A 26617-nucleotide genomic window follows, 5' to 3' on the forward strand; every position below is an offset into this window, starting at 1 on the left:
TACCATCGTAGATTCCTTTGATTCCTTCGACCCAAACTCAAGCACAGGAAAGGGGATTTACCCCTTTACCTAAGTCAGACATCTTTAAGTCTATGTCTTCTATATTTGAAGAAAGTGCCTCAGAAGAGGAAGACAATGGTACCAGAGAGGTTCCAGAAGAATTAATCGATCCAGATTCGAAAATGAGACCTGTGTGTCAACCTTCACTCTGCTAGTGTCATTGATACGTCACCAGAGCTAGAGTTTGCAAAACCCGACCCTGCAGAACATGCAGATTCAGGATACAGGAGTTTAATGAATAGGGTTGTGGAATACATGGGCATGGGTAGATCCTCACACACATTTGATCAGGATGATATGACTGATATACTTGACATGGGCCCCCAGAAGGACCCAGTTCTCCCTTCCATAGGGCACTTCAGAGAACAGTGGAAAAAAACTTGGAGGTTCCTGGCACTGCTTCTGCAGTCAACAGTAAATTTCCAAAGAAGTACAGAACTGCGAGTTCTGATCCCGATTATTTAACAAGGCATCCCACTCCAGAAAGTCTGGTTATTCAGACAGCAACTCTGTCAAGGCAAACAGCCTATCCATCTATCCCCCCGGATAGAGAGGATAAGAAGGTGGATGCTTGGGCCCGAAAGGTCTTTACCTCGGGTAGCATGGCTCTCAAGTCTACAAATGCCACCTGTACCCTGGCCAGGTTCACCCATACCCTGTGGGACTGCATTTCGGCGGTGGCTGATCATATTCCGGAAGGCAAGGCTTCCTGAATATTGTCAAAGACGGAAAGGAGGCAATGGGGGAAGATCTCCAGTCTGGACTGGATACTGCTGATAGTATCAGCAGATCCAAGGCTGCAAGCACTGTGCTACGCATATTTGTGGGGTTCAGGAAGTCGGGGTTTGCACCAGATGTTCAGGCCAGACTATTCAAGATGCCTTTTTATGGCTTGAGGCTGTTTGGCAGTAAAGCTGATGAAAGCTTAGAAAAACTGCAGACCTAAAAAGCGGCGGCTAAATCTCTTAGCGCCTCTATGCGAAACCTTATTCGGGCTCATCTTCCTGGAGAGGTCATTCTTTTCGATACTACTCCTCTTTTGGTAGAGGAAGATGACGGGCCATTCAAAGAGGTAAAAGAAATGTTCCTTGTGGTGGACGAGGGAGAGGTTTGAAACCAGCATCAGGACTGGCATCTTTGCCCTCAGCTGCTCCTACAGCCGGCTCCAAGTCACTCAGAGGCCTTATCACACAAGACCCCGGTGGGAGGCAGAATCACACTGCATCTGAAAGAATGGTGGGGCATTACTTCAGATGCTTGGGCACTGGAGACAGTAGCTCATTGTTACTGCCTTCCCTTCCTAAAAAGGCCTCCGGACCATCCACCGGGAACCAACTCTGCCAAAATTCTAGATCTGCTCCTTGTGCAGGAAATGTTAATCCTGCTAGAGAAAGGTGCAATAGAACAGGTACCTTGGATTTAAGAAACTTGAACAAGTTCCTCAGGAAGGACAAGTTCAAGATGTTAACCCTTTCTCAGATCCTTCAGGCTCTCCAACTCCAAGACTGGTTGGTATCATTGGACCTTCAGGATGCTTACTTTCATGTGCCAATCCATCTCAAGCACAGAAAGTACCTGAGGTTCGCAGTTGGTGGTTCTCACTATCAGTTTCAAGTTCTGCCATTCGGGCTGACCTCTGCCCTGAGGGTTTTCACCAAACTGATGGCGGTGGTCACATCGAGTCTCAGGAGAGGGGGGATTCACGTCTACCCCTACCTGGACGATTGGTTGATCAGAGCGCGTTCTCCCGAACAAGCTCAGGAACATCTGTGAATCAACTGCCACTCCTTTCAAAGACTGGGCTTCTCCCTCAATTTCAAGAAGTCCCACATAATACTATCCCAAAAGCTCCAGTTTATCGAAGCAGTCCTGGATACTTCCTCGGGCAAAGCCTTTTCTCCCCAGGTGAGAGCTCTCCACATTCTGCAGATGGTAACAAAGTTCCAAAATGTCCAACATCTTCCGGCCTTCGATTTACTGAGGTTGGTCTGTCTCATGGCATCCTGCATCTTTCTAGTGCCAGAGGCTCGATTGAGGATGAGATCCCTTCAATGGGCTCTCAGGACTCAGTGGTCCCAATTCTCAGGGAATATGTTGGAATTTCTGCAAGTTACAAGCACAGTTGCTCAAGACCTTCTATGGTGGGTTTGCAACGACAACATACTCAAGGGAGAATATTTTTGGCAACCATGGCCGGAGATAACAGTAGTGACGGACGCCTCACTCACGGGGTGGGGAGCCCACACCAACGATCTGACAATCAGCGGTCGTTGGTCTCCATCGGAGTCCATACTACACATCAACCTATTGGAGCTGAGGGCAATCATACTGGCGCTGAATGCCTTCCTGCCCTCTGTACAGGGAAAGAATGTCCTGATAATGACGGACAACACAGTGGCCATGTACTACCTCAACAAGAGAGGCAGAGTAGGGTCACTACCACTGTGCAGAGAGGCAATGCAGCTCCGGTTCTGGGCAATAAGACAAGGAATCTCTCTATTGGCAGTTCACCTAGCCGGAGAGCAGAACACGGCGGCAGACGCTCTGCGCAGGCAGAGCACAGTTTCCCATGAGTGGGAGCTAGCTCAGGAAGTCCTTCTGGAGATCTTCGCCCTTTGGAGAACCGCTCAAGTGGATCTGTTCACGACCATGGTCAACCGGAAATGCGAACAATACTGCTCAAGGGAATTTCCTCCGAATGGAGCTCTAGGAGACATGTTCGTGGTGGACTGGGAGTTTCCACTGCTGTACGCGTTTCCGCCAGTCCCCGTGATTCCTCGCGTAATCGGGAGGTTGAGAAAGTTCAGGAGAACCAATTGCCCCGGATTGGTACCCGGACCTTCTGGACATGTCCATCTGCCCTCCAATACGCAAAGATAGGATCTTCTCTCGCAAGAGGAAGGTCTGGTTCTCCATCCAGAGGTCAAGACACCTTCACGCATGGTTTCTGAGAGGTTGAGATACAAGGATTGGGATTTTCTGGATGACGTAATGAAAATGTGCTTTCGGCCAGAAGCAACTAAATCCCTGTACCGATGTTGTTGGAATAATTTCAGTATCTGGTGCAGGGATAAGGATGTGGACCCTTTTCATTGCGGCACCCCAATGATGCTATCTTTCCTATTGCATTTAACCAATCTGGGGCTCCAAATCGGAACAATTAAAGGATATCTAGCTGCGCTGTCCATGTTCAAGCGCTCCTCTGACAAGGTTTCCTACTTCGAAATGCCATTAATCATTCAATTCCTGAAAGGGCTCACTAATGTGTACCCTCCAGTCCCTTCTCTTGTCCCGACTTGGGTTTTAAATCCGGTACTTAAGATTTTAACTTGTATACCTTTTGAGCCTCTACATTCCTGTCCATTGAGGCTTCTAACATTAAAAACTGTTCTTCTTGTAGCCTTCACATCAGCCCGCAGGGTTAGTGAGTTGCAAACGCTCTCATGCAAACCTCCATATACTATTTTTCACAAGGACAAGGTAGAGTTAAACCATCTTCCTTACCAAAAGTAGTTTGACTTTCACTTGTCACAAAAAATCATACTACCAACGTTCTACTCCTCATTTGGGCAAAGAAGAGGAGAGGTTTCATAGACTGGACCCAAAAAGGGCTCTCGGTTTTTCTATTTCAAAAATGTCAAAATTACGTCAGGATGACCAACTTTTTGTAGGTTATACTGGCCATAAATTGGGATTAGCTGTGACAAAACAGACTATATCCCACTGGATTATTTTGGCCATAGTTGAGTGCTAGAGGTTGGTGGGAAAATACCCACCAGATGGGCTTCAAACCCATTCCACTAGGGGTATGGCTACTTCTGTGGCTCTGGTCCCTGCAGCAGATATTTGCTCAGCTGCAACATGGGCATCAATGCATGCCTTCATCAAGCATTACTGCTTAGATGCTTCTTCCTCCAATGAGGGTTTATTTGCCAAGGCGGTACTACATTCCGTCCATGAGAAAATTAGTACTTCCACCTCCAAAATGACCACTGCTATGGGAGTCTATCATAAGATGAGGAATACGTGGGAGGACACAATCCATTCGAAGAACAAGTTACTTAGCAACTGTAACGTTCTTTCGACAGGATGTTCCTCCCACGTATTCCTCATCACCCCTCCCATCATACCCCGCAGTACAGTTTACGTTAGTTACACTTCTCTCTCACAAAGGGTCTTTCAGTCATGAGGCACGCCTGGGTGTTCCTCAAATATTTTCTTGAAAAAACAGAACTGAAGCCAACTGGTGCGTCACTCGTTAGTTATACTGATGGTGACGTCGACACGGTACGGAGCCCGTCAAGGGACATCGACCCCACGACCTCATGCACAGCACCCTCTGCTGAGAATTATTTTTCCGACGCAGCAGTGAAGCTGGCGGATATGAATATCATAAGATGAGGAATACGTGGGAGGAATATCCAGTCGAAAGAACGCTACAGTTGGTAAGTAACTTGTTTCTCTCCTCCTGTGTTAGACACACTAACTGGCCTACTGGCAAACCAATACTCTCAGGAATGCACTAACACCTTTCTCTCCGAACGACGCTCCACTGCACTTAGTAACTTTATAAATGTTCAGCTTGAGGACCTGATTCAAGCCCCGAACATTTTAACAATACTAAAGAATAAAACTAGAGACTTTGACATCATTTCGAACATAGACTCGCTAGCTAAAAAAACTATCTGCGACATACATTACTCAGGGTTTTAAACGGAACTCTCTCAAATCCTATCTAACCAAACTATGCTCTTCTCAAATATGTAGATTCATTATATATCTACGTTTTAACATATTACCTTCATGCGAGCACACTGACAGATGGTCAAATCTACCTCGAGATGTGAAGACCTGCCGTCTCTGTAATTTGCATTGCATTGATGTCATTTTATTTGAAGAGTTACTGTTGGGGAGAATTTTCGTTTCTGTGCCAATTACCTTCAACCTTAGAGACCCCCAGCACTTTTGCTGGACTTGGGACTTGTAGGGTTAGAGAAAGCTCCCAGGAGGTTCAGGCTACTGGGAGTTCATTGATCCAGAGCTCGTGGAAGGCAGCCAAAACCAACAGGGATCAGTACACAGAGAGAAAGTCCAGGCACATCTCGGAGAAGTCTGGCTTGCAGGCCAGTTTTGTGCTGCAGCTGCATCACATTGACATCACACCATGGGCTTGTTCGCAGAAAGCTTTTCACGCCCTGTGATTGGGCGTTGAGTGGTAGTCCACCTATGGTGGTTCCTATAACTGTTAGGTCATTGGTTCTCCCATATCAGAGGGCTGGCCTGGCTTGTCCCCAATTATCTAGTTCTCTACAATGCTGCAGTGTGAGGGTCTTCTCATTGGTTCTGGCCCATGGCTGCCCACCCCCAGGGCCCTTAACTGATTGGTTAGAGCAATTGCCCCCAGGCCTGGGATTCAAGATGTTCACAGCTCAAAGTGTACCTTTTCAAGGTAAAAAGAATAACTATGTGTCTGCATTATAATGTGTATGAACCACTAATGCCTATGCAAGTGCTCGTTCTCACCATGCAATTTTGTTCCAAGCCATTGTCTGGCTCGTGAGACTGTCCTTCTTTCCCAGCTGCTAGTTTTGGGGTGTGCAGTCATAATGTCGAATTCAATATAGTCGAAAACAAAAATGTCAAATATTTAGTCAAAAAAAATGTCGAAATTCTTTTTCTCACATTTTTCTATTTTTTTCGAAAATAGTAAGCAATGCATTTTATACTAAAAATATGCTTTTATTTTAGAATTATTAAATTTTATTTAATAACACAATTTATAATAACTTTTATTTAATATATGAAGTAATAGTTTATTTTAATTTAACTGTAAACTAAATATATTAATAAATATATAACATTGAATAACTTGTAAGCTTTTAAGTTCAATGTGCATTATACTTTTTGTCCTGTAGATGGTGCTAGAGGATTAGAAACATGCATATAACTATATATATAATGTTTGTTTTTGTTTTCCTATGCACGTTACGTCCGCTTACGTTAATGTAAGCGCCCTTTTTAAAGCCCTTTTGTAAACCGTTTCCCTAGCGTTCGAGTCTCCGTTACTTCGTGCTTGGATTTTATGGATTTTCTTTTTTGTTCATGGATTTTTTGGGACCAAGCAGGTTTTTTTCCATTGGATTAAGTGGTTTTTTCATCCTTTTTTATCCGGATCATTGTGGATTGTTGATTTTTTTACTTATGGGTTCGTTTTGCAGTTGCACATATTTTTCCACGCTGGATTGTTTTTTCTTGGTTTTTTTTGTGGATATTTACATGGATCGTTGTTGCAGACTCGGATTTATGGAGCTTCAGGTTGTTTTTTTTTTTATGTACTTCTCCCTTGCCACACTGGATCGCAGATGTCCATGAAACGTAAGATTTATTTTTTTTAAGTTAAATGCCACTGTACGTTTACTTAACATTTCAAGTTAAATGCAACAGAATTCAAGAAAGTTTCTTTATTGTGTTTGTCAAAATCTCGTATTAGTTGTTCCAGTTTATTTTCGTAATCCCTGTATTTTTTTCGTTTTGGTTCTTGGTTTGCTAATGAAATTGTTTGTGATATTCTAAATTCCTGGTGTTGTTCTCCATTTGCAAGTCCCTCAAAAAGTGCCATAAATTAGGATTCTTGGAATTTAAATGTTTGTTTAGTCTGCTATGCCATCCCTCTAATGTATTATTGGTGCATAGTTTACTTTCTAATGTAGCCTGGTAGCAGTTCCACAAAGGTACAGGTTATTTTGGCCTGTGCCCCGTTCCACTACGAGTTAATTGTCCAATCCAAGTGGTTTCAACATAGTCTAATAAATCTGTATTTTCTTCTTCATGATTTTTGTAGTATTCACTTTCAATCAAATGTTCGTAAAATTCAACAACATGATTCTCCTGTACAAAAGCTAATGCAAAAAGTTTTTTAATGTTGTATTGGTAACAACTGTCCTCTGTATATTTACTGCTTAATCCTAATTTCTGTAATTTTCGCCATATACTTTGTGTAAAATGAAAAAAACACCCTTGAGCCCTTGTTCCTTTGTACACTGATTGAAAACCCTTAATTTGCGCCATTTCGTAGTCCATGATTATTGTCTCTTTGATTTTGTCGAGCACGATTTTATATGTTTCCTCACTTTTTCTTGGCATTAAAATATATACAAGCGGTATGATTTTGTCATTTATTGTCCCATGTACGGTGAAAAACTGGTGAAAAGGTTGCGGGCACACTTTAAACGTTGCGTCACTTTGCCAATGTTAACTCCTATTTAGATGTTGAAAATTAGCAGCAGTTGAAAAAATCAATATTTTTTCATTGTTTACCTCCCGTGTGGCATGGTGGAAACTATCTCCTTTGGCGGTTATTTTAAAAACATCCGGGATTGTCATATCATTAAATAGCATCGGTGCTGGTGGTAGATTTTCCTTCTGTTGTTTTGTACGGTTTATTGTTCTTTGCATTCATTTTTCAACTGGTAACTGAGCCGATATATGAGAGGGTAATTTATCACACACACCTGAAAGTACTGATCCACTAGCTTCACCCTGACTTTCCAAGGCTTTTCGTTTTAGTTCGGATATTGTTTTTTTAATAATAATATTGGTCTGATGAGGTAGATGATTGTGTTCATTTTTGCTCTTTACATCCGAAGCCTCAGTAATAACTTGTGCGCTGCATTTACTTTTCGCATACTCTACGCACTTCCAGTAAGTGCAATCCTTTTTTTCTGACTCTTTATAGAAAACGTATCCATTTAAAACTGTTTTCTGCCTTTTTGTGTGGTGATGTACTCCACTTTCTTCTCCATTGTTTACCCTAAAATAAACGAGAAAATAAACTGTTTTACCTTTTCTGTTACACATAAACGAGAAAATAATGTATTTTACCTTTCCTGTCACATACTTTTATATTGTAAGATACCTTAATGTCTAGTTATGACAACATTACCTGTTTTAGTCAGAATCAACTTCAATCGATTTCCTGCAGTATGTTCTCAAGTGAGGTTCTGTCAGGTAATGACGGTTTTCCACAACCGTTATTGGGTTCGTGGTACCTATGCAAGGTTCTTTACTCGTGGTTGTCACCTACGAGTTTAACCCTTTTTTACCCTTTTGTGTTGTGTATGAGGGGTCAGGGGTGAGAGGGTGGTCGGGGGGGTCCTGGTGGGTGGCTGCATGGTGTAGGGTGAGGGAGGGTTAGGGGGGGAACCCCCCCTATTAAATGGTACTATTGTTGACGCTTTACATTTGGTTATAGATATTGTTAGTCGATTTTTTTTTTTGACATTTCTTTTTCGAAAAATTGACTTTGTTATATGTATATATTTTCGATAATTTTGTTCGACATTTTTGTTTTCGACATTATCACTATAAACCAGTTTTAGCTCACTATCAGCTCTGCTGGACCACATGTTCAACAACTGTGCTTCTGAGCTCTGTAGCTCTGAATTAGTCTGAATTTATGAAGAATAATCTGTATTTTCTGTGGTGGTGTTACTGTAGTTCAGGGAATGGAATGTCATTTGCAGCAATGTGGCCTTGGCAGCAAGCCTAGCCCACGCGGTTATTCCCTTGTTCGCGCTGAATTCAGCTCCACTGAGACAGCTGTGGCCTGCTGTAATTTTCCTAAAACCCGAGCATGGCTTCAACATTGTGCTATTCTATAGTATCCATAGATTAGTCGGTTATGGCACTGTCAGATCTCTCAAGTGTGCCTGCATTTCCATAGGGTTATTTGCATATAAGCATCTGCAAGCCTTACACAGGATCTCTTGCTTCTTGCGGTTTCTGTGCTGTTACAGCCAAACTAATGACAAAAATAATAAATGCAATGGCAGTATGTGCATGTATCTTTCCACTAACTCATCAAACTGATGCATGTGTACTTCATGTATTTGGGTGTGTGATTGTGTCCCGATGTGCGGATGGCATGTGTGCTTCATGTCTAACGTTGCTATGTCATGTCTCTAACGACATTGAGCATGTTTTATTGGCGCTTTAGTCGAGGTTGTCAATTGAAATGTTCTTAGTAGCATGCAGAAGCTCCTCATTTACTCTGGGCAAGGTTTGTACTGCTCCTGGGTTGTAGGGTTGACAGAATGGGTACATTTCAACATATTTGTCACTCACTGGGGCACTGGGAACTGGTGCAAAATGATGAGTGTGATTGTGGTTCTTTCGGTGGTTCTTGTTCATGTGTCTGGGGAAAGGGGAAGCAGGGGTAGATTTCGACCTTCCCTCTTCAGACTTTTTAATTTTAACCCTGGAGTGAGTGAGAGCTTTTTCTCCCTCTCTCATGTGTTTTACCCGATTTGGATTTTTTGTGTTACTAGTTTTGGAGTCTGACAAACTTCATAGGCATCTGCCTTTTGTATGGTGACACACATCAGCTTCAGTGCAGTGTCACAGAGATATCCTTTAGATTTCTCATAAGGTTTAAATACCCTTTCTTGTGTGAACTAAAGTTCCCAAGAATAGTAAAGTGAAATTGACTTTACTTACCTTTTTCTCTCAGTTGGTCCAGCACACACCATCTTGGAGTGCTGGGAGGTCCTAGTAGCCCCTTATCCTACTCACATGTAACATTTTTATGATACTCTCACTACTTTAAATGGCTGGTGGCAGTGGTTTACGTTTTCCTACCTTTGTGCTTTTCTACAGCAGGCTGAACCCTCAGCTGCAGTACAGCACCCATGGGTGACCATTTTGTCAACATTTTCCGCCATTTTCTGTTTGCAAGGTCTTTCTTGGGTTTTACTCTCTGCGTTGAGACAGACTTGGCCCTCTGTCTTGCCTTTGGCAGGATTCAGTCATGAAGCCCACCCCTGGTTCCAGTGTGGCTGGGAGGAAAGGATGTAAGGGAGGGTCCCAAAACTCCCCTGTCCTTTGTCTCTAGGAATGCCTAAATTCAACTAGTCCTGATTGGCTGTCTGGCTGTCCTTACAGGACAGCCACCCTGCTGTGTGATTGACAGCCTAGGCTGTGCATGAATGGGAGAAACCTGCTTAAAAGGCAAGGGTTTTGGGACTAAAGGCAGAGTCGACCTCTTGGAGAAACACCCGACAAAGAAACCGTGAACGAAGCTTGCTGCAACCTCCTGGACCTTTGAATTGCCTTGTGAAACCCTGCTGCTGTGCTGAACTCCTCTTTCACCTCGACAGAGAAACTCCGGATGGAACGACTTCTCCCTTTTGGATTAGTGGGACCAACTAACACAGAGACAAACTCCACTGGACCACCATCCCCGACTTGCTATGCCTCTCCGTTGCTTCGGAAGCCCAATGCCAGGGATCGAGTGTCTGTAGTCGAGTGCAACATCTGCGGCGGAGCGAATCCGGCCTGAAGCTCCAGGAGACTCCTAAGGACCATCCCGAAGCAGGACCTCCAGATCCAGAGTCCCTCACCAGAGTGCAGGGCCGAGGGAGCGAAGAGAGTCCAACCGGTGTCCGAGATCCACATCGGTGCTGTTTGCTAAGCACTGAAACCGGGAAGTGCTGCTGAACCGAAAAGAGCCCGTAGCTGCCGACGACCTCCTGAGTACTGCTGCAGGAGCCCTCCAGATGTCCTTCCTCTTGTCCCCACGACTGAGGCTCAGGAACCAGGGTCTGCACCGCTGTAGCAAGACAAAATCCAGCTGGACCACTCTTCCTCAAATCAGAGGTACTGTTTAGGCTTGGGGTACTTACCTTATTGCCTTTAGCCGTGCTCTTCTCACTTGGGAATTGCATCGGTTTACCCGTTTCTCTTCTCACAGCTTGTGATCCTACAAGTGATTTTTCTAAAACTCTCTAACTTTGTGCAAGACTTTGATCCAAGAAGGGCATCAGATCCATGTGTCCCAAATGACTTTGGCTGTCCTGGCTCCGTGGAGGCACTCTTGTTGTCCATTGACTTTGATACTGTTTGTCCCTCATAGGTGTTAGCTTGTTGTATACTGTTACGGCTGGGAAAGCCTTATCTAGACTTCATTGGAGGATTTAGCTGTCCTCACATGTACTGAGAAACTGTCTAACCTTTTTCTTTCCCTAACCTTTCCTTTCTACAACTTCGGAATCTACAAAGTTTACTGGTGTGATATATAAATGCCATTACTGTCCTTGTGATTGAAGTCACCTCAGGGTGTAGGAATTGTGTATGACGCATATCCAAAGATTATCCACTAACTTATTTTGATTTAGAAAAGTAATTCTAAAGTACATTTACTTTGTTACAACAAATTGCCTTTTTAAAGAAAGCTTACTTAAAAATGTATGTTAATTAAATAAATAACTATTTATAACTGAAACCTTGAGTGTAAGTTACTTGGTTACCTGTATTGACGGATTTCATTTGTACAGCTCTACAGCTCACATTTCTCATTTCTCAGGAGAATAGCTCAGCTGCAACTAGCTCACCTTGGAAGCAAGACGACACAGAGCAACACAGGTTCGATCCCTGGGTCCGCACTTAGAAACATCTGGGTATTAAGCGTGTTATAAATAAGCATATCATATCATTTACCCCGCTTGAGATAGGCCTGGCTGCTCAGTCACACTACCAACATGTGTAGTACAGACCTATACCAAAAGGTGGGTTACCAAATACCAAACAGGTAAGTGTTGTGAAGTTTCGCACAGTGTGACTGCACAAATTCTTACCTAACAGTTACTCCAGCTATGTAAACCCTATTACGGTTATTGAAACTGATCAGTTCTGGAGCAGCATATTTGGGGCGAAATCAATTGTTATAACTGCGGCTGCCTATCATGTTTGGATATTTTGCCCTTAATTTAATTGCCTCATCCTGAGAAAATGTAGTTTTATTCTAGCACTTTTTCAATTTCAATATTAATCTTAACCCGTTAATTCACTATCTGCAATTTTAGCAATGCATTAGGCCTCTTGTTTTTACCAATAATGTTTTTCTTCTAATGGCTTACTGGAATGCTATTACCATTTTATCTCTGCCTAATTATGTCATATCTGTATCTATGTGGTACGTTCTTTTTATGCACTAAATGTTTATATATTTATGAGCAATGCACAATAAAACTCATTTTAATGGTTTGCTGATTAGGATCTGAACTATTGTGTGAATGTATGATGCAGCAGGGCAAAGTGGCTGATGGCTGAGTAGGGCATGCAGGTTGCTGCCTTTTTGATCTGGCTAGTTAAAGGGATTAACCAGTCCAGGTATCAATTAACTTGGCAAATGTTGGGCTGCATTGATTATTTTTTAGCAGTGTTTGTCTCTGCTCATTTTCAAGGCTTCTGTTCTCCAACTCAAGATATCTGCTTGAGTGTTTGCAAAGTATTGCGCCAACGCGAGAACCTGACTATCCCTATAGGAGTTCCTTTTAAGATTTGTAAAAATATGCAATCCTGCTTGTTAATGTAGAACATGAATGTTGGGTACACACAACAGACCGCTTTCAGCTCCCAAAAATGGAGGTGTAGGTAAAATCCAATTACCACGTTATTTCCACTGAGAGAAAGCTCACTAAGATGGGCACCTCAAACGTAAGTGAGGGAATTTTTGGACACCAAGCGTACATGGAAGGAAGAAGCCCATTCCCAACATAACTCCCACATTAGGCATCACCTACGGGACAGGCACCCCAGCTGCAGATGAGGGAGCATTAACCAATAACTGGCTCCCCAGGAGGACGTAGAGCAACTGGATTTCGGAGGGTGGGGACCAAGCTGTAGGAGCTCGGGGAGGAAATGGTAGGCACACCCCTTGACAACCTAAGAGCAAACCCTTCTACCATACCCATCTGCACCCAGGGGTGGGGAAGGCCTCCACCACCTACCTGCACACAGACTGCTTGACAATTACAGAGACAAGCTACCACTATTTGCAGAACCTGGCAAATGACCCCCCACCAAACGCCCCAGTGCATAGCATGGGCATAGATGCCTAACACAGATGTCCGAAGCAACGATGTAAGAACAAAGCCTGAGTAACCAAACCACTAAATCCTCAACGCTTGCATACATCTCTCATACGCTAAACAAACGCAACCACATCTTTGCACAGCACTCCACATGCACTTCACTGCAACAACGAAACAAACCAGACACAGTCCCGCACAACAGCACATGGGAGTCTGTTGATCCGTAAATCGCACTCATGCTAAGCGAACGGTGTGAACCGAACTGAAGCGGTCAACAGTACATAACTATTGCTCTCCCTCGTCCTGCTATGCCCTACTAACCCATCCTACCCTCTTAACTTTGATACGCCAGAGCGCCACTCCGATGGTGTTAGTGCGAGGTATAAATGACCTTTAACATTAACTATACTACACTTAAAGAGGTTTTAAGAAGGCGACACCAATCTGAAAAGGGGACTGCACTGTATAGTATTCCATGTGTTGAGGCTTCACATGAATTATGTAATGCTGTATTAACATGTTTATATAAGTTACATTAGTTATCACAGAGTAAAGTCAAGCGTGTGCCTTTTTTTAATGTATTTTTATTTATTTGCAGCAAGCTTCAGACAGAGCTAAAAACTACCAGCTTGGAAGAAATGAAGATAGCTATGGAAACCTACTATGTGGAGGTATGACTCTCCTTGTTAATGAAGATGACATGCCAAGGGATTCAGCTGCATCATCTCCTGGTGTCACAAAAGTCTCCTGCACTATGGAAGTCCTGTTTTGGAACTGTTTTGTAGAGGGTATTGCTTTTAGATTTTTGAGGTTGGAAAAATTGGAGCCTTTGTTGAAACTCACCCCAATGTTTGAAATAACTTCTGTTAGAAAAAATAGGTACTTTTTCAAATGTCAGAATTGCATGCAAGTATGCTTCTAATAGGCTGAATCTGGGACTTAAGTAGATGGTGGTGTGATGCTTCAAAACAAGGAGTTTCTGTGATCTAATTTTTTTAGATCAGAGAAACTCCTTGTTTACTAAATTAGAAAGTGGAACCCTGAAACTTTGCGGCCATGTTGAAAATGCTTTTGTTTTTCTCTATTGCTACTAATCATATCACATTGTCAAAGTATTCTGAAAGAAATGTAATGGGCTCACTAATTCTGTGTTTAGTAATGTCTGCATGAAGGGGTTTTATCAGAAATGCTGCTTTTATTGTTCGAAGTTGAGTATTTTGTGAGGAACCAGGAATGAGACGCCAACACCGAGGACTCATGATGATTGATATAAAGTTTTTATTAAATGTTAAAGGGGTTGGAAAATGCCTCACTCCCTAATCTAGGATGTATAGCCCTACCTCAACCAAAAACTAAGGCTCTGTACTGTGTCAAGATGTCCAAAGCAAAAATGTCCTGTGTCTGAAATTCTATCCTAGCCCTCACATTCTAAAACTAATTCCAAGGTGTTAAGGGTAATTTGTCTTTGGGTTTAAAAGTGCATAAATGTTCAAGTTCAGCAAAAAGGTATAAATCCAACAAAAGTTCCAAATGGATAATGTTCACAGTTGCGGGGAATTACTCCCTTCCCCAGGTTTCTCCCCACCAAAACAAAAAGATCAAAAGAAGAACCACGTGCTTTGTAGCCCAAAAGGATAACCCCTTCCTCTTAGTGTTGCAATCCACTCTAGGGGAAATTACTCCTTTCCCCAGTTCCTTTCCACATTCAATGCAATTTAAAAACCTAAGGGCATGAATCTTCCGTGGGATTCTCTTTTCAAATATACCACAAATTGGGCGCGGGTCCCAGACTCGCAACACACCTGGTATACTCTCCGGCCAGGTTCTCTTGTACAGTTCCTTATGGGTGGGAATCCTCAATTCGCCTGGTATACTCTCCCGGCAGGACGTTATGTTCGAATCTCTCTTTCTGATTCAGTAAAAAGAGTGCATGGGTGTTCCCCAAGTTACTTCTTATCTTTGGTGTGTTTATATCTCCCCAAATACTGGGACTATGAAAGCCAGTTTGTGATGTAAGCCGTAGGAAATGCGCCTCCCATTTCAATTAGGGAATGCCTTCTCCAGCTCCCTCCCGGCGCTCACCGATTTTAGGACAGCTTCCTTGGCTTTTCCGACCCCGCTCTGGTCCTTCTCTGCTTCCGTTTTCTCACTCTGCTTTGGGCAGTGCGTCTCTGAGGCTGGTGTTAGCCTGCGCATGGCTTCCACTTCCCTTGCCGGCGTGAAGCTCCTTCTTTGCCTCTAGTCCCACTACAGCATCTCTCTTGCCTGCGGTAAAGCATCTCCGGTCCAGGCGCGGCTTCCTTCTACCTTCGTGCCACCTCCTGGATTCCCAGCACAAGCTGGGAAATCTTCTCCACAGTTCTCCTCCGTCTCCTTTCTTCCCTGTCCACCTAATAGCTTAACCTCTCTGGCAGTGGCTAACCGGTCAGATCTCTCTGTTGCTCTCAGCTGTTCCATCTTTGAACTCCTGCTTCAAGGAATGGAGTTGCTTGGAGCTAATCGGCTTCCTCCAAGCACTTTACGGCTCCTTCTGATTCAGCCTAGTAATCTTCATTTCATCCAGGCATGAAGAATAGAGGGGATATCCCTAAAAGGGAAAGTGGATACCATGACCCATCTGATGATGCCTGTCCCTCCCCCTGAGGGACACCTCCCCATATGTGATCCTCCCTCGCATAGCCACCCCCAGGTTCAGCATCGGGTAACGACTGCCATCCCCTGGCCACATGAGGAGAGGCTTCCTCCGGGAAAGCAGTGATGACATCAGATGCATCTCCGTTTCCTTCAGTAGAGTGCTTTTATGTGATGTTCTTGTAGAGAATGGTCCTTTTAAAAGTTCCCTTGAAGATTTGTTTCAGATGTTTATAGATGGGCACTCTGCCACATGATGGCAACTCCTGTTTTCAAAGTAAAACTGCAAAAATATTGAACAATAGTGTAATTAGTTGCAGGACACAAAACATTTCAACTGGGACTACAGCAGTGCAAGTCCCTGGTGCTATATTCAGGACTGAGACATTTTCCAGCAGTACAGCTTTTTCTACTGCATCACTAACTGATGCATGAGATGTCAGACACTCTCTCTCCCTAGATACCTCCCTGCTAGAGCCGTTCGGTCTTCTAGCTCCAACTCTCTGCAGATCAGACACCTTTCCAAGCTGAGGGGGGTAGATCGCTCTCCTCTGCAGGTGCCTCCCTCTGGAATGGTCTCCCTGCCCCTCTGAGATTTGAACCAGATATCCTTAAATTCCGGAAGCTTCTCAAGACCCTCCTTTTCTCTTCCTCCTTTCCTCTCCCGCTCCCTCGCTAATGTCCCCCTCTACCTCTTGACTAGTTGCCTGGTTCCTTCAGATTCTTACAGGGCACCAGGCCCTCCTCAACCAGTCCACCCCTGATCCCCCCCCCCCCAAATTGCACTTGGCCTCAGGGCTCCTTCCCCCAGCACTAGCCTGACTGGGCCTGCAACCATTGAGCCCTTCCAGCTCCGTCCCATACACTTAGCATGTAGACCTTCGTCCTCTGCACTTCTTTGCATTCCTCTGGCACTGTCCACCTGGCCTCCACTGGCACTCCCTCAAACCCACGGGCCCGTCCGCCCTGTCTGGCAGTATACCCCCAGCCCCTGCACTTCATGTTACTGCGCTTGCACGATCCGAATGTCACAAGGCCTAGTAGGACCATTTTTGTTTTCCTTCATCCCTTTATTACCCCCGCCCGTCCTGTCTTGTTGCGCCTTGAAACACTGTGCGTATAGACGCATTATAAATACCCAATAAATAAATCAAAAAGAAAATATTCGAAAGTAGTCAAGAGGGCCTCATTGATCTCTCCAGTCTGAGATAAAAATGCAGCATTTTATGGAAGTGCTGCCTTGATCTGTTGTATTGCCTCTATACATTACTTTACTTAAAATGTATGTTATATTTGTGTTTATTGTTTTTTTCATCGTTGGTTTTCTTCTCTTTGGATGTGTTCAGGTTGACACAATCTTTCTTTGGTACTTTACAGATTCAACGACTGCAGATGCTATTGGCAAAATTTGAGACAACAGAAAAGAAGTAGGTTTACTTTTAGCTAGTTTTTCAATGTATGAGATATGTGATGGGATATTTTTGAACATGTTTATATTCATATTTAATAAGAGGCAACCATTTCAACAAGAAATACTGTACATTTAGTGAAGAGGGCTGTAATTACAATCTAGTGTATAAGGTGGTTTATATAAAGAATGGATTTATGTGGACAGGTGAGGACGAGGAAGGAAAAGGGAATGAAGCCATTGTAAGGAGGAAGATATGTACACCACAACTCAAATCTTCCATACCCTTTTATAAAGAGTTACCTTAGTAGCCTTTAATTCTCATGATGTCTGAGTTTTGCTGAGACTTAGTTACGGATGTTCATGGCACAAGAAGTGGTCCCTGGAAATACTTATTAAGATGGACATGGAGGGCACCTTCCTCAAGGGGGGCATATAAAAACGTGGGAGGAAAGGATAAGGTGGGGCATTTGAGAGGGATGACAAGGTATATTGAGTGGTAATCATTGATAGATTTACTGTAGAGTAGTTGACATTGTCACACTACTGATTAATAAAATGCCTTCATGAATAGCTTTAAAATGGATTCATATTGTATTGTACAGTAATGTTTTCCCCAACTTGCTGTTGCCTTCCTGATCTTCAACCAATGGAAGTTTCATACCTGAGTGTCTCTCCTGGAGGCGCAACCCTCCTAAATTTAAACTGAGAAAAATAAATGTATATACATTCTAACTTTAAGTCATTAAAAGTGTCATTGGTGTAGGCGGTAGCTTGAAGCAGCTTCACGTGTTCGCAAACCCCATATGCTGTATTTGTTACCAAATCGTTCCAGTGTCACCTTTGGTTTTCCTACTCTTTTTGGAGCTGCTGTAGGCCCTCTCTTAATTTCTGGTGCCTACATATATGTATTAATGTTTTTTAAGGCACTATCTGTGATGGGCGGAGAAACAAAGAGGGTGGGATTTTCACAGCAATGGGACAATCAACCCATTAAGCGCCTAAGAAGTACCATATACAAGTGCTTGCAGGGGTGTGAAGGGAGGGGGGCGGGAGTGCTAGCAGGTGCGTCATGCATTAAGTGCAACATGATGTAAAATTACAGAATATGAGTGCACAAACGCACCTTAACAGTAGTGCCTGACAATACTGCAATACTGCAAGATGGGCAGGCATGGAACACCAACAGCCAAGGTGACATCCAGAAGTGTGTACTCAGAGAGCAAGTCTTGCGTCTTTTTCCGAAACGGCAAATGCTCTTTTTTTCCAACCCAGGGAGGGATTGGACGTTCATTCCACAGAGTGGCTCATGCAATGCCAGGTGTTCTGCCTCAATATTATTTTTCCTTGCATAGTTGATGTAGAATAAACATGAAGTGTAAGACTGGAGGGGTCCTGTGGAATAGCACTTGCATAACATAACATATACCTTTTTAAGTAAAGGTAGTTGGCCCAAGTAGGCAATGCGGGCAATGCAAAGTGTTTAAATGTTACGCATGTGTTCAAAGAGAGCCAGTGAAGCATTCTTAAAGCTGCAGTAATGTGGTCTCTTGGTCCGAGTCCAAGCATCAGCCTTGACTGCCCTTTTGTTTGATAATACAGATTTTGTTTGTTAGACATTTTGGATGCTGAAGTAGTCTGTTACACTAGTCCATCCTGGACAGGTCCATAGCTCTAGTGATTTCCATTCTGTGTGACATATTGTGAAACTGAGGATGCTCTCAAGAATGTAAAGGGGAAACTGAAATACTTTTGCAGAATAATGCCCATTGGTGCAAAGGTATGAAGACTGTTGAAGTTTACTTCCAAGTGCATAGTCTCTGGGGTGCGAGAGCGTGAGGATTCCCAAGGAAGAAGTCCAAGCAAAAAGGAAGGAGGAGAGCTAGGGATGCCATAGTAGATGAGTTCAGTTTTGGATACATAAATTGTCAGTCATCAAGTCCTGGGGTGTTTATTGAGGTCATGAGGACGATGGGATCAGAGGATTCCCCATCAAGCCCGAAGGAGAATTGTCTGTCATCTGCATTCTTTTAGAAAGTGCTAGAGAAAAAGGGCAATGATGTTTGGCAGGAGTTTCATATAAGTGTTGAAAGCGAAGAGGAGATGACAGAACCTTGGCTTATTCCATTGTTTTAGGTTCTTGGTTCAGAGAGGAAAAGGACTGCATCTTACTCTCCCTTCTCTAGTGCAGGAAGGAAGAAATACTTGAGTTTCACTCAGTAGCTGATGTTGGTCAACTCTGCCAGGGTTGCATATGCTAAATTTGGAGTGGCAGTAAATGCTCTGCACGCTGTGTCCTGGGATTCTCTATGGGCATCGTTTTTCTTTTTTTTTTTTGTCCAGCCCTCTAAAATATTTAATTTGTGTTGCACTACCACTAGGAATGGGTTCTTGAAGGCAGTTTTGGTGTGATGGTTTAAGAAAGCTCTTGGTTTATTGGCTTCGTGAATCCATGTTTCACCAACCAGATTTCACATGATTTTTGATAGTTTCTCACAAAAAACTTTTCCTTAATTATGTCTAAATAGCATTTAATTGTGCTGTACGAATTTCCTGAAACAAAAAGGCAAAACGTGTTTCGACCTGGATGGCATTCCTCAAGGCTTAAACAGCAGCTCCTATACTGTGTATCAGATCCAGATTCTTAATTCTTACAGATATTTAATGTAGTCTTTTTAATTTGAGCAGGAGTTCGTCTTATGTGTCCATTCTAGGACATGGACCAGATGTTACCTTCCTTTTGGCGGATATTCATAATACTAATTTATAGTGATCATTCTTTCTGTCTTGATGGGAGGAGTGGCAGCCTAACAGTAACTGTCCTGCTCTAATTAAATAGGATACATTAAATACCTGTGAGAATTAAGAATCCGGATAGGATGCACAGTATAGTTTCCACTGTTTAAAGCCTTGAGGAAGACCATCCAAGTCAGAACACGCGTTGGCTTTTTGTTTTGGGAAATTCTTGCAGCACAATTAAATTCTATTTGGATATAAAGAAGGAACAATATTTTGTGAGAAACTATCAAAAATTGGTTGATTAGAGAAATTACGGGTCTTGTGCATAAATTTACAACCTAAAGCAATTCTGACTGTGGTATTGGGCATAGCCATCATGCTTGTGTTAATGCTGATGTCCCATTAACGAAAAGTGCTTGTAACCTAGTGCAGAGAGTTTAGTATCCATATGCTCATGCTCACAACTACGACAGATGACACATGGGGATTAGATGGTAACCTCCTTCCTCCCAAGTTTGGAAAGAAGATCCTCTGTTCAGGGAGGGAGCAGATTTCTTCAGCTCTTCTCATTACTCTATTTTGGGGCGGTGGATGGGAACCTCCCCTCTGGAGAATCTTCCCTAGTATTTGGTATTTTGCAAATTCACGAACATTTAAATATTCCCAACTCTCAGACCGGGAATCGCCAGAACTTTAAAAAGTATCATTTGGTATATAAAGAAACGCTTTCCCAATTATGTATTCTGGTAGGTGCATGCCCCTTTAAGAGCATGTAGACTGCAGTAAACCTAACTTTACCTCTGGGTTGGCCTTCTGTTAACTAAAAATCATAATTTTCACTTCAGATTATTTTCCCACCCTGAGGATGGCAACCAACCCCATATTCCCTGATGGGTTATTTCAACTGTGAACATTGCTAGTTTTGTAAAGTTTCATTTTTGTCCTCAAGTCACTTTTCTGACATAGTGTTCCACTTTAATCCACCTTCCCCTAGGCCCCAGCCTTGAGCTATATATGCCGCTTTAAACATGGCATTATGCTTGTGGAAAATATTTAAGGTAGAACAATGGTTAAGAAGACCCACATGCATTTTGCATTTACTGTCCGCATCCTTGTGATGTGCAGGCTTTAATTTTGACATCTAGACAGGACAGATGCAGAGGAGTAGCGTTTTAGATGAACTGCATATGCTCAAAGGTGAGCACAATCAGAAAATCTAAGAAGCACCCTAGTGATCACAGTGATAAGGGGGCTAACGAGAAACACTATGCCTAAGAGTAAAACATCAAAAATTATAACTCCTAGGTTCATGGTGGAGGCAGTTGCCTATGGATCTGCTTCAGAATATTGATTTATTTCAAAGCTATGGCCGTCAAACAGTTGAGACTTGATCTTTCCTCAAGAAGGAGGAGAAGGGGGTTGCCACAAGTGGCATGCTAAGAAGATGCAATTGTAAAGACACCATCTACATTGAAGTAGCCTCCGTTGATGGTGATTATATGGGTGTTGGGACTTCCCTTTGACGCTGGTCCTGCAAAGAGCACAGTCAGTGAGGCGTGAACACATGTAACAAAAAATACTGCAGTCCAGATCGTGGTGTCATAATTGGCAGGCCCAGTCCTACAGGTCACGGTCCCCTCATTGGTCGCTGTCTCAGCATGGCGTCCATGAGAGGGGGCAGTTGTCGGTTCACGTTGTCTGAGAGTGCGCATAATAATCTCACCAAAAAGGCTCTTGCTGTTTCCAGGAATTCACGTCATGAGAAAATTAGCATTTTTACTCCTGTTGTCAATAAGTAGCTCTGCTGGATGGGGAAGCTGTTTCTGGAGCCTCATTGGCGAGCTTCTGTGCCTTCTTTCACACATCAGTCCTCTACATAACATCTACAAGAGGAGACAAAACCATTAAGGCAGAAGATGATGGAGGTAAAGGGGATGAGTAGGAACCTTCGGAAGATAAAGCAAGTGCAGCAAATCACTTAAATGGGGTGTAGTTTTGTCACAGGAGTATTTTTTCTTTTTTTTAAAAATGAACGTTTCCAAAAAAATAAAATCTGCATTGCAAATACCCATCATGTCATATTTGGAGAATGTGGTCAATAAATCAAGAAAACACTACCATTAAAACCACTAATGGCCAGTAAGCCTGATAAATACACATTGTCTGGTTCAGTCCCTGTTTGCTTTAGGACCTAGCTCAGTGCAGATTCCATTGTGGCAACAGTGGTGAGGTGGAAATCAATAAATCAATTTTGCCAGCATAGTCTTCCAATGTGCTTCCTCAGAAGGAAGTCAGAAAATTGGCTGCAGAGAGATAAATGGTCAAGTTACCTTCTGTGGCTGTAACATTATCCAACTGTGGAAGGGAACATTCAATGTCACCTGTAAAGTGTTTTGGTACTACTTAGGAAATTAACAGCAGCTCCAGTATATATAGTGTGAAATTCTTTGCAGAAATCCCTTGAGGGCTTATGGTCCACATATAAAGCACAGAAGCTGTTCTCCAAGTCTTTAGTTTAGCAGTTAGTCTGAATAGAGGTTGAAGAGGGTTGTTACATATACCTGCAAACATGTCTGTTTAGTTTTATTGGAATAACATAAATGAGGGATTAGGTAGAACTGAAGCAATATTGTGAGAAAATCAAAGTAACGTACAGATTTTTCTAGTGGACCACAGTCGGTGTATGTGGAATTTGACCCCTGAGTCTTTGCTGACTGGCGGTCAAATATTCACTCAGTGTTTTGGGTATAAAGATGCCCAGCACTTCTTTATTGACTCTAGTGGTTGGATACTCCGCTTTTGTGGAAGTTGTCAGGGTGTCGTAGAGCTCTTGAACTATGGATTAGGCACCACATTGTTGGTGGTCTATGCCATCCGCATGCTGGCAAGCTGCCCAGGGCCTCTGGGTCTTAACGAAGGATCTTCACAAAAGCTAAAGTGGGCCCTGGGATTATCAGACTCGATCACCTCCTTTCCACTTCTCTTGCTAACCACCACCTCTTTTCTGCTCCTCTTACTTGCTGCCACCTCCTGCTGCCACTGCCTTATCTCCTCTCTAGCCTCCTCACCAAATTCACTGCACCTTCATGCTCACTGCATTTCCAACTCTTAACTCTCTCATCTTGGCAAAAACCTGGTTTCTTTTCATAGGCCACGTCTGTCTGTTGACATTGTAATTGTTTTGTTACACTCTGAGTAATAACAATAGGGGTGGGGGTCACCAGACCATTGCTCTCTCTGCTCAAAGCCAAAGATTATTAATTGAGTGGGGATATATGCTGCTAGCCTTTTCTGAAGGAAGGCACTCTGTATTGTGTCCTTACGTAAAGTGAAAAATGTAACATGTTAAAGTGATTTGAAGTCTGCACTAACCTCAGATAGATAACATTAAATAGCAATTGGCTGATGAGTCTTCAAAAATATATTTTCTTTATTTTGTTTTTAATTCTTTTATTGTTTTATTAATGACAGCGTAACTTACAGACTCATATACGTTGCATAAATGTACAGTCAATCATGTCTGTGTGCCCCCCTCCCCCAACATCCCCCGGCCCGCCCCTCTCAGCCTATTCCATATACATTGTTCAAACTCTTCACAGCCAACTGCATTAGGTTTATACACTGCTAGTAGTCCGCCGACTGTGATGGGACGGTTATTACCACCTGGGTAGCATTATACGCAGAGGCCATCAATTCCTGCACCATGTGCTTCCAAGAAACTAGGTCTAGGTTCTGATCTCCTTGACCACAACGGGCCACCTCTTGCCATACTGAGTTTTCTGCCAGTGTCCATTTTTGTAAGTCACTCCACCACAGGCACACTTCTGGACTCTTGTGCGCTTTCCAACCAATTGCTATTCTGTGTTTCGCTAGAATGTATGCTAAGTTTTTCGACTTGCTAACGTGTCTTGCCTGCTTTGGACATGCAAAAATGCTGAGCATGCAGGCTGTGGGAGAACTTGTGTCCAACATTATACCTGCCTTAGCTAAGGCCTGGGCTATCTCTCCCCAGTATTGCCAGATCTTTGCACAAGCCCAGAACATATGTACCAAATCCACATTAATCATACCGCATTTGCGTAGCCTTGCTAAATTTTGCAATTTTTCCTGTGGTTAGATAAGCCCTATGAGTTGCATACAACTGAATCAACTGGAGTTTTGTGTTTCTCGACACTTTTTTGTGATAAGCTAACACTCTACCCCAGGCTGCATCTGTCAGTTGTTCCTCTAGATCTGTTTCCCAGCTGCGCCTGGTCTGCACAAGCATATCACCCGGCTGACACATTAATAACTCATAAATTGTAGACAATGTGTGCCCACCCTCTGAAATATCATAAAATGTCTTTATTATACCATCTTCCTGTAATATCCCATCTATTCCAGGCCATTTCCGTTTTAGTCTGGTGAGGAGTGAAGCGTGTATTATGTGTTGTCCATCGTGTATACCTGTTTCTGAGGTGAGTGTACCGAAGTCCATTGGTCTGCCCTCTCTCAGTAAGTCTCCCACCGTCACTACCCCTAGAGGTTCCCACATTCAGTCTAAATTGAGGATCTTCCTCCTTTAGTGTCACCAATGGGACCTGAGGGGGAGTAGGGTGTTTTCCTCTCCAAAAAACTACAAGCCCTGTGCCATATTGTCCTGCCCAGCGTCAGCAGCAGGGGGGGGGGGCCCTCAGGACTTGCAGCGCCACGGTCCAGATTGCCTCCTTCCAGAAGAACGGGGCACACAGTGGCTGTAGCAACAAGGTATCTTGGCTTTGCTCATCCGTCAGCCAGTTTGTAATGAATTGCATTTGGCACGCCCAAAAATACGCTTCGAAGCTGGGCACTTTACATCCTTGGTCATGCGGCCCCTGTAATTTCGTTAATGCCATCCGGCACCTCGAGTTACGCCATTAAAAAGCTGCAGCATATAGTGTTAAGTAAAATAAAAAATCCCTTGGGTATATTGTACGGAATGTTGGTAAAAAAAAGAAGCCTCTGGAGCACCACCATCTTCAGCAGCACAGCCCTCCCCATCAGTGAGAGCAGCAGTCTGGCCTAGAAAATCATAGACTTTTCGATTTTATCCAACGCATTCAGTGTGTTCTATCTTGGGGTAGTGGAAAACAGCCACTCATAAATATCTAAACGGGGGACAGGTCCCACTTGATCGGTAGCACCCGTAGTGTGTTCAGAGAGTTCCTCCTGTACCCTGCTAGTGGGAACAAACACGATTTCTGCACGTTCATTGTAATGCCAGATAGATCTGCGTAGCGCTCAAACACATCTAAGATATACTCCAAATTGGTTTCTGGGTGTTGCAGGTATAATAGCATATCATCAGCATATAATGAGATCATGTTACTACTGCCCTGTATAACTATGCCAGCATCTTGATATTCCTTCCGGAGATACACCGCTAATGGCTCTAAAGCCAGAATAAATAGCATGGGTGACCATGGACAGCCCTGTCTGGTGCCTTTTCCCAGCGGCCATTGCTCTGAAATGTAAGTGCCTGTCTTTACTTGCTTTTGGGCTGCTATATAGTATCCGTACCCATTTTATGTATGTTGGCCCCATACCGAACCTCTGCATTACTGCCAGCAGCCACGGCCATCTAACCAAGTTGAATGCTTTAACTGCGTCCAGCACGGCCATAGCATATTTATGTGTGCTGGCTTGCGTGGAATCCATGACCTGGTCCAACCTCCTCAGGTTACACGTGATGTTTGTCTGGAACGTATTCCGACTGATCCGGTTGTATAAGCTTAGATATAACTGGCTTAAGCCTATTGGCCATGGAACTGTAAGTATTTTCATATCTTGGTTAAGCAACGACAGGGGCCTATAAGATCCACAGTCAGTGTCAGGCTTGTTGGGCTTCAGCGATGAGACAATAATGGACTCCCTAAGCGACATCGGCAACTGCCCCGTGTCCAGCGCTTCGTTCAGCATGGACAACAATGGGTATGAACTCCTTTATAAAATTCACTGGGTACCCATCTGCCCCTGGGGCTTTACCAGTCGCCAACCCTCTTATGTTGGCTTCTAGCTCCTGAATGGTAATGGGAGACTCCAGCTTGCTCTCTGCATCCAGCTTGGGGGATCTATCTGCTCAAGGATTTCCTCTATTTCTAAAGGCAGCGTTACCGATGTCTCTGCATATAACTCGCTGTAATAATCGTAAAAGCATTTGTTTATGATTTCTTGCGTAAAACGAACCTCTCCATCTTACCCTGTGACCGCCCGTATCGTTTCCCTCTTAGACTCACTTTTATACAGCCAGGCTAGCAAGCGACCTGGCTTGTCTCGTTCAGCGTGTTGTCGTTCTACATATTTCCTATAGCTCAGTTTGCCCAATCTATCCCAATGTCCCAAACATTCCTGTTGCAGACGGACAACTTCTAGGGCCCAATTACTGGTTGTCATCCGAGCCCTCCAAGGCCTCTAGTTTGGTTTCCTTTTTACGTAGGTCACCTTCTATAGTGGTTTGCATTCCCTTTGCTTTAGCTATTGCCACTCCCCTAATCACTACCTTGAATGCTTCCCACTGTGTTCCTGCTGAGTTTACACTCCCTGTATTATTCCCAAAATAGTCCTGCACCCCTTCTCTCAAATGTTCCCAGAATGCTGCATCTTTGAGGGATTTGCTTCTAAGTCTCCAGGTCCGAATGCGTGCTCTAGGAGGGGAGTTTTGCAATTAAAGTCACCTCCCCATACTACTGTGCCGTCTCTAAGTGCGCCTATTTGGGGGTATAGTGTACGGAAATAGGCTTCTGTGTCGTAGTTTGGTTCGCATGTGTTGATAATACAGAGCTCTCTCTGTTCCACTAGTCCTTGTACTATGATCATCTTACCCTCTTCATCCTTAAACGTATTAAGGACCTTGAATGGCACTGACGGTGCCATCTATAGAAGTATCCCTCTT

The 26617-nt window shown here is 43.5% G+C and overlaps 1 protein-coding gene across 7 annotated transcripts in view; it reads left to right on the forward strand.

Annotated features, from left to right (window-relative positions):
• IQCE (IQ motif containing E) overlaps nucleotides 1–26617 on the forward strand; it is a 1388455-nt gene that overhangs the window by 546759 nt on the left and 815079 nt on the right. For all 7 annotated transcript variants that reach the window (XM_069647600.1, XM_069647604.1, XM_069647602.1 and 4 more), the window contains 2 exons: nucleotides 13528–13600; nucleotides 16938–16987. In XM_069647600.1, the coding sequence (XP_069503701.1) occupies nucleotides 13528–13600; nucleotides 16938–16987 (123 nt within the window). The remainder of the gene's footprint in view (nucleotides 1–13527; nucleotides 13601–16937; nucleotides 16988–26617) is intronic.

This window comes from Ambystoma mexicanum, chromosome 2q, assembly GCF_040938575.1.
Source record: "Ambystoma mexicanum isolate Mex_15411 chromosome 2q, UKY_AmexF1_1, whole genome shotgun sequence".
Lineage (NCBI taxonomy): Eukaryota > Metazoa > Chordata > Amphibia > Caudata > Ambystomatidae > Ambystoma > Ambystoma mexicanum.